Below are 8,500 nucleotides of genomic sequence, written 5' to 3' on the forward strand. Positions count from 1 at the left end.
CGAGGAGCGGTCCCCGCACTTTCCCAATTTCCTCCGTGGCGCTTTCCGAGTCACTCTCGGCCATTCGGTTCCATCTGCCTGGTGTTCGAAAGATGGGGACCCGGGCCTGCGGGTCTCCGCGCGCTCGCGGCGCAGACGACGCCCCGGGACCCGCCCACCCTCCGCCGCAGCCCGGGGGGAGGCGAAGGGGCCCGGGCGGGCCAGCGCCCAAGCCCCGGCCCGCCCACCGCCGCCACTGCGCCTGCGCGCGGCCCCGCGCCGGCCCCTCTTGGGCCCTCCCGCCCGCCGTCCTTACCCGGCCCGCCCCGCGCGGCCGCCCCCGGAAGTTGGCTTCCCCGCCTCCGGAGCTGGGCGTCTGGGCCCGAATCTCGAGTCTTGGCAACTGCAGCGCGGACCCGCCCAGCCCGAGCGGCAGGGGGGAGCTGGGCTGCGGCCATGGCTGGGAGCCAGGACATGTTCGACGCCATCGTGATGGCGGACGAGAGGTGGGTGGTGGCCCCGCTCCCCCCGCCCGGCCCTGTCGCCTCTCAGCTGGCCGAGTGCGGGCGGCGGGGTGGGGCGACCGCTCCCGCCTGGCGTCCCGCGGGTGGCGGGAGAGCTCTGAAAGCAGTGCACATGTGTGGGGCTGAGATGCTATTGATTCTTCTTTGCTCCACGCCCACCCGGCCGGCCCCTGGCCCGCACTGGCGGGCGCCACGTGCCCAGCTGCAGCAGCCAGGCCCGCCTCCCGGCTCAGGGGCGGTGCCAAGCATCTGCTCGCCCTGATGACTCTCTTCCTCCAGGGACGCCCCGTCCTCGGATGGGACAGACCCTTGCCATCTGGGAGCTGCCGTTTTTCCTTGTCTCTTAATCGTGGGACATACGGCCGTATTCACGGACATGCCGATAAATGTGTCAGGCGTCATCCCTTTTCCTCCAGAGCCCTGGGGAGCGTTTAGGGCAGTGAAAGGAGGGAGCTGTGAGTTGCTTTGTGGCTGTCTTCCAGTGCCCCGCCCACAGGAGCTGATCAGTAAATGTCAGTTAAGAAAGCGACTGATGTAAACAATAAGTCGCTGACATTTATTGAACACTTATTATAAATCCCATACTGAGCTAAGTGTTCTACCCCAATTGTCTGTTAGCCCTGCTTTTGAGGCAGATCCCATTAACTCCCCTTTCTTAGAGATGGGGAGGCAGGGCTACTCCCCAGGGTCACTGAGCAGATAAACGGGGATGTTCCAAAAAACTTCCTTCTTTGCTGACTGCAGGTTAAAGCAGCGCCATTTCGCTGTTGAGCTCTCAAAGTCAGTGCATTTATCAGACTCAGTGTACTGCAGTCATCCTTTGTTTTACGGTGATCTGATGATGACCTTTCTCTAATGCAAAGTCCTATATGTACTGCAGAATTTTTTGGAGCATTTGATTGCTTTAATATTACTTACAGACCCAGTTTTCCCAAACCTGGTTGCATACCGAATTACCCAGGAGGTTGAAAAGTAGATTCAGGGGCCTTACTTCAGAAGGCAAGGCACTTGAATGTGTATCTTTAAAATTTCCCTGTTCTGGTACTCCTCCAGGTTTGGAAATCACTGATTTAACCCATACTTCTCATTGTAGTAAAGGAGAATTGGGTATTAAAAGGTGCAGTGACTTGCCAGAGGAGAGACTTAGTAAGTGGTAGATCTGGGAATTGAACTCCTGTCTTCTGCTTCTTGAATTCTCTGTTCTTTCTATTATACTTGGCTTTGTTGTCATGGCTCTAGATAATATAAGAGAGAAAAGGGTTTCCATAAAAAGTGCTCTCTCCTGTTGAGTTGAATATACTTCGTCTCTGTCATAGATTTCATGGGGAAGGCTATCAAGAAGGCTATGAAGAAGGCAGTAGTTTGGGTATAATTGAAGGAAGACAATATGGCACATTACATGGAGCCAAGATTGGATCTGAGGTAAGGCAGGATCCGATTGGGAAGGGGTGTGGCTCGAGTGGTTGAGTGCCTGCTTCCCACATGGAGATCCTAGGTTTGGTTCCTGGTGCCTTCTAGAAACAAACAAACAAAATAAACAACAAGCAAACAAATGAAAAAACCAACTCAGGGGAGCTGATGTGGCTCAGTGGTTAAGTGCAAGCTGCGCATTTATGAGGTCCTGGGTTCAATCCCCGGCCCCAGTACCTAAAAAAAATAACAAAAAACCTCATCTTTAAATTAATCTGCTTCATTTTACCATTCAGACTTTACTGCGATGTCCAGTATGATTGCGCCTAAAACTGCAAGGCCTTTGTGTAGGAGTTAATACACTAGATAGGATGTTAGTACAGACCTGACCAAGCATATTGTTGCGTAGATGTAATGAAATCCTCCAGGCTGAAGACTGGTAAAACAAGCCTTTGGGAACCTTCCAGTACATTGGAGTGTCATGATGCTGTCCTGTGCCTTAAGCCAGCTGAATCCTCACCCAAAGAACAAGTGCCCTGTGTTGTGTGTAAATACTCCATTTGTGTTTACATTGCAATTCCCTAAAATCGACACCTTTTCTGGTGCTCTGCCCTTTGTCCTAGGTGGGCCGTCGCTTACGGTTATTAGTTGTAACTGGTCAAGTCTAAGGCAGTCATGACTGTTACATATCTATTGCTGTGAAACAAACCACCACAGAATCGGTGGGCTTCAAACAACAGACTTATTATCTCACAGTTTCTGAGGTCAGGGATCCAGAGCGACTGAGCAGAGTGTTTCTGGCTTAGGGTCTCGTGAGGGTGCCTACTGGACAGGAGCCCTCAGTTCCCACGGGGATGGCTCCAGAGGCCTGCTGGAGTGCCCCTGCGACATAGCCGGCTTCCCCTTCAGAGCTCTGAGAGGCAAGGCAGAAGTGACTGTGCCTTCTACGATCTAGCCTTGGCAGTCACACCATCCCTTCCTCCATATCTTCTTGGTTACACAAAACCATCTTGATGTGGGGTGGCAGGGAACTATACAAGTAGGCGACGCTCACGGGCCCCATCTCCAAGCCTGGCGACCCCACTGATGACTTCACCTCCTAACTTCTACTGCCTGATGCTCAGCAGGTGCTTCCAGAACAAGAAGTATCTCTGCCCTCCGTCCCCACCTTTTGTTTTGGGAGCTTGGTAAATAGCTGTCGTGCAGCTAGCTGCTTGTTGATTTCACTCTTAACTATTTTTTCACTTTGCAGATTGGGTGCTATCAAGGCTTTGCTTTTGCGTGGAAATGTCTCCTCTGCAGCTGTGCCACTGAGAAGGACAGGTAGAGTTGGAGACTTCTTTCTTTTTCAGTATCTGGACCAGGGGTTCTGGGTGTGCAGCTTACTGGGACCTTGCGTCATTAATTTGGCTAAACCTCAGTTTCCTCATCTGTAAAATGGAGATGTGACAATATTGCCAAGCTTGAATGCAGTTAAGAGACTTAAAGGAAATAGAAAGTGCTGGGTAGACTTCAGGCACTCAGTGAGCAGTTACTACTTCTCAAGTTCTCGGGTTCCCCAGCTTCTCCCTGGAGGCTTTAGTGCCCAAGTGACTTTAGATACGCTGTTAATAAAATAATGTTAAAATGGTTGATATTCTCTTGCTTGTCTTTTAAATTGATGATAAACAGATGACAATAAACTTGGCATGACTGAGGTTCAGAAACACCAACTCCCTTGTCACCAGTTATTTAAATGAAAGTCAACTAAGTCTGTTAATGAGATAGTGCATTTAATAAATACCTTGGACTTGCGAGCACTAAGTAACCGTTAGCCGTTACTCTTTGCAGTGTTCCTCTTTTAGCCTTCTTGTACTTTTCTCCCTGAGCATGCCCTATTAGGCCCTTGTGTCCCTGTAGCATCCTCCTTCCTTCTTAAACTGGAAGTGAAGGCCTTCAAATAAAAGGTTCCTGTGTCCTGGCCACTCCGCTGCCCGTGGGAGCTAGTGCCACCCTCTCAGAGTGCCGCGTCCCATAATTCTGCCGCCCGGTGGCTTTGCCTATGGGGGGGTGGGCACGAGGCGCTGCAGCTAACAGCAGGGAAGGGGGCATTTCCCTGGCCACGTGGCTCCCCGTTTTCTTTGGGTATTATGAATTTCTGGGACGTGGTCTGCACCTACCTTTGGAGACAGGACCGAGGGTGCTTTTGCAGCAGAGCGTGGGTGCTTCTGAGGTCGTCGGCCCTTCTGGCTTGTCCATGCCACTGGTCCTCTCCACCTGCCTGGGCGCTTCAGATTTGACCTTACCTTGATGTTAGCAGAGGGGCACTTTGGAGGGTTTCCCTGCATACTCAGAGGGCAGGGCAGGGCAGCTTGAGAGCCGGCTGGGATAGTGGGACAGTGGTGAGAAGCCTGTGCCGCCACTGGGTGGCAGTCAGAGCTGAGCTGGTGCCCGTCCCTGTCCACCAGAGGAGGAGAAGGTGCAGTTTCTCCCCTCCTCCTCCCGCTGCAAAGCCTGCCGACCTGCAGAGAAGTATTCCCTTTGTGTGTGAACAGCCTTGCACCCAGAACCCGGCTAACCCATGCCCCAGAGCAGGGCCCTTCAGACCGTGTGAAGCCGTGGGCCCGTCTGTCTAGCAGATCCAGGAGGAACGGGAGATGGTCGAGGTCCTGCCGGACCCACCCCGTTCCCCCACGCTACCCCGTTCCCCCACCCCACCCACTTTGGACCGCAGCTTGAGCGCCTTTTTCATGGAGCAATGGCTCACAAGAGTTTTAAGTCGGTGCCATTTTTTCAAAAGTGGTGTAAGACTGAGAGAGAATCTTCTGCTTTTTTATTTTTCAAGTGAGGATGTTAAAAGTAAAAACCCCTGCCTTCTGTGTTACCATTTAGTAAAATAATGGGCATTTTAACACCAAAGAAACCCTGGAGAGCAACAGGCCAGACTAAAGGATGGTGCTTTAAATCGAGAGCTGGAGCTTCTTGATAAACTCCATGAGGCGCTGCTGTGTCCCTTTCTCAGAAGCCTGGTAAAACCCAGGGAGCCCAGCCTCGGCGCAGGGCCAACTCTGGGGTCTGGCGGCCTCGCTCTTGTCCCAGCCACGGAGAGGTCTTCATGGCCCGTGGCCTGTGCTCAGTGTGCTGGTGGGGCCGGCCGGGTGTGTTTGGAGGGACGTCGGAGGTGAGCAGGAGAGGAGTGAGCTGCTCTTGCTAAATTGAAACTAGTGAGGTTCTTCAGGTCATGCAGGCTATAGCCGTGTCCCGCAGGGTGGCATGTGCCACCGCTCTCCCCGGAGCCCAGTGCTTGGACGCATCAGGGACCTCGTCTGACCGCTCACCGTCTTGTGTGTCCTTGGTGCCGTAGCTGTCATCGTCCTGGTGCACTGCTCTGCCCTGGCAGACCTTATGGGTCTGAGTGCCTAGAATACCAACTGCTAGTTTGTACTTGGAAGGTCTTGCTTGATTTGAATGACTATTGACTCACTCTAGGGATAAGTCCTGTAAAATGCCCATGAACCTGTCAGTTGAAGACAGCTCGAAGATAACCTAGGGGCATAAAACATAATGATTTTCATGGTAGAGGATGACCATGGCTGACTGTGCCGATACAAGTGTTCTTCTATTACAGGGCGTTAAGAATATGGAGATAAACTGGAAAAACAGAACTATGTAACGTATAGACTATGGTGAACAGTGATAATGTGGTGTTCTTACAGCAGCGGCAAGAAGGTGCCAGCCCTGTGCTGAGGGCCAGTGACGGGGGCTTCCAGGGGTGTGGGGGTTTTCCTTTTAGAGTAAAGAAAACGTTCTGAAATGGACTGAGACAACGACAGCACAACTCCGTGATGAAACCGAGTGTGCTCTCTGGATGGACTACAAGGCAGGGGGCCTTAGAACACGGGAGTCCCTTGGTGAATGCTGGACTGTGGTTAACGGTACAAACATGAGAATGTTCTCTCGTGCACTGTAACAAATATCCTCACATGTTAGTAACAGGATGGTTTGTGGGAAAAATACACCAAATATAAGGTACGGACTATAGATAGCAGTAATATCGTGACATCGTTTGTAACAAACGTGTCATGACATTTGAGGTGGTGGTGGGGAGATGAATGGGAATCCGGTATGATGTGCATGGTCATTTCATTAACTCACAACTCCTCAAAAAAAGGGAAAAGCCCCAATATCCATACCACACTAATGCAGCATTCTAATAATAAGAGTAGCACATGGCAACTATTACTTGCAAATCATTTTTCTGTAAACCCACAACTTCTCCCACTAAAAGAAGAAGAATTCCATTCATCAGACACCTGGAGCGCTCCCGTCTCCTGGGTGGGCAGGTGTGGTTGGAGGGAGGGGAGCTCAGCAGGACCGCCCGTGTGTCACTAGAAAGAGCCCCGCCCCGCCCAGACTGATGAGGCCCCCCCCCCCCCCGTCTGCCGGGCAGGGTGGAAGCCGGCACCTGCCTGTACTGGCTCCAGGCTTTCCTGAGCCGCCCTGATCCTCTGCAGTCCTGGGAGGCAGCTGTTACTCTCCCCATTTTACAGATGAGCACACTGAGGCTCAGAGGAGGTAGGTAGCTGGGGGCCTCGCCAGCGGCCTCGTGCAAGGGGCCCGGCTCCTGGCACGGGCTCATCCTGCAGAACGGCGCTGCCTCTCCCGGCACAGCACTCGGTCTCCCCTGGCAGTGGAACCGAGTCACACTCTGCGGGCTGGCTCCTGCCCTTTGGAGGAAGGGGGCTTCCTGGTTTGTAGCTAAACTCCCAAAGGCTGTGAGCAGGGAGTGTAGTCCTGGCAAACCCCCAGATCCAGAGCTGGCTTGCTCCTGCCCCAGCCCCGCTCCCGCTGCCTCCTTCAGTTTCCACATCAGGGGCCTGAGAGCTGGTGGCTGCCGTGCTCGTCCTGGGAGGCCGCAGGCGCCCAGCCCCGGGGCTGTGGATGGAGCCTGCCTGCACTAGGGCCACCTTCGATGCTGGGGCTGGCTGTGGACAAGCGCACGTTGCTCAGTGGATAAGCACTTCTCGGCGCAGTGAGCACAGCGAATCACTGGCTTAGGAACCACGGCACCCGTGGCTGTTAACGCGGTCGGCGTGGGTGTTGCACAGGCGGGGCCCGCCGTGTGCGGAGGACTAACGTCTTTGTTCCTGTGCTTCCAGCAGGAAGATGAAGGCCTTGGAATCCTTGATTGGGATGCTTGAGAAATTCCCTTACGGCGATCCTACTTACCACAAGCTGCTCGAAGACTTAGACCGAATCCGAGGGAAATTTAAGCAGGTGGGCGTGCTGGTTTGTGCCCCCCGAGGCAGAGCTGCCGCTCCCTTGGGGTTGCTGTCCTCAGGTCCCTCCAGCTGCGGGCACCGCGTCAGCGTCTAGGCACGAGTAAGGCTTGTGCCCCGTGGGTGGGGTTAGCACAGGAGACCAGAAGCGCTGCCGCTAGGTTATGTGCCAATTTGTGAGTAGAAGTACGCAAGATTTTAAAATATCGTCTTCTTTTTCCTCCTTTGTGTTTTTCAGCTTTGTTCATTACTCAACGTTCAGCCGGACTTTAAAATGAGCACGGAAGGTTCTGGACTTACATTTTGAGGATGACGGATGAACAAAGACACAACATCGAGGAACTGAGCCATATGCTTAGGTGTTAAAAAATGTGATTAAAGGCAAAGCAGTGCGGGGGCATCCGTGGTTCTGCAGGGGGGCTCCCGCTGGGCCCAGGAAGGGGCTTCCTTCCATGAGGTTCTCGGCCTGTGTTGCCCCGTCCCCTCGGGGCCTCTTGACACAAGCCGCTCATTTCCTGGCCGTGTCTGCACTGCTGGTCCACGCTGTTGCCTTGCTGGCCCTTCCAGCAGGGCAGGCCTGGCTGGTTCTAGACGGGCAAGGGTCTGGGAAGGACTGCCACCCAGGCTGGGCTTAGCACTCGGGGTCAGTGTTTTCAGAAATGAGAGCGATGGAGTGAGCCCCCGGGAAGTCGGGAGGGCTGCTGGGACTCGGGCTGCACCTCCCTCTGAGCCAGGCGCTGTGTGCTCCCCAGGCCTGATTCCATCCCTTCAGTAGCAATAGCCGTGGACTGTTTCTGTCCTGAAGATGAGAAGCTGACCCAGGCATCGACTGGCCTGAGGGCCCAGCTGCCGAGCTGGCGTCTGTGGTCCCCACGCCCCCTTGTCTAGCTACCCCGATGTGCCACCACCTCTGGAAACGTACAGGTCGGTGTATGCAGAGCTGGGGCTGGTTTATAGAGGACGCGGGCGGCCGGTCCCGGGGCAGCCTTCCAGTCCTCCGGGTGGGTTTTGCAGCATTACACCAGATGCCACTGAATGAACTCTTGAGGCTGACCGCATGGTGTGTGGATCTGTCTCAATAAAATAGTTTTTAAAAAGCAGTTAAAGGGAAAATACTCTGAAACAGGCTCGACGCTAGGCCACTGTTAGGTATGCAGAAGCTTTCGGGGCCTGGTGTTTGGGTTACGGCTCTTAGACATGAGGCCAGATGCACAGGGGGCTCATCCGGTCCTCGGGGAGCTCCGGGGTCGCACACATGCGCCCCTCCTGAGGGCGTGCCCAGGGAGACGGGCGAGTCCTGGCCGCCCCTGCTCGGAGGGCAGGTCTGGA

The 8,500-nt window shown here is 54.1% G+C and overlaps 1 protein-coding gene across 1 annotated transcript; it reads left to right on the forward strand.

The window, feature by feature from the left end:
• Positions 1-309: 309 nt before the first annotated feature.
• On the forward strand, positions 310-7,563 carry LTO1 (LTO1 maturation factor of ABCE1). The gene is made up of 5 exons (XM_004459346.5): positions 310-485; positions 1,820-1,925; positions 3,166-3,236; positions 7,052-7,169; positions 7,410-7,563. Exons 1-5 carry the CDS (start codon positions 436-438, stop codon positions 7,476-7,478), a joined length of 414 nt encoding a protein of 137 aa, XP_004459403.1. The 5' UTR covers positions 310-435; the 3' UTR covers positions 7,479-7,563.
• Positions 7,564-8,500: the final 937 nt, after the last annotated feature.

Source organism: Dasypus novemcinctus, chromosome 10, assembly GCF_030445035.2.
Source record: "Dasypus novemcinctus isolate mDasNov1 chromosome 10, mDasNov1.1.hap2, whole genome shotgun sequence".
Lineage (NCBI taxonomy): Eukaryota > Metazoa > Chordata > Mammalia > Cingulata > Dasypodidae > Dasypus > Dasypus novemcinctus.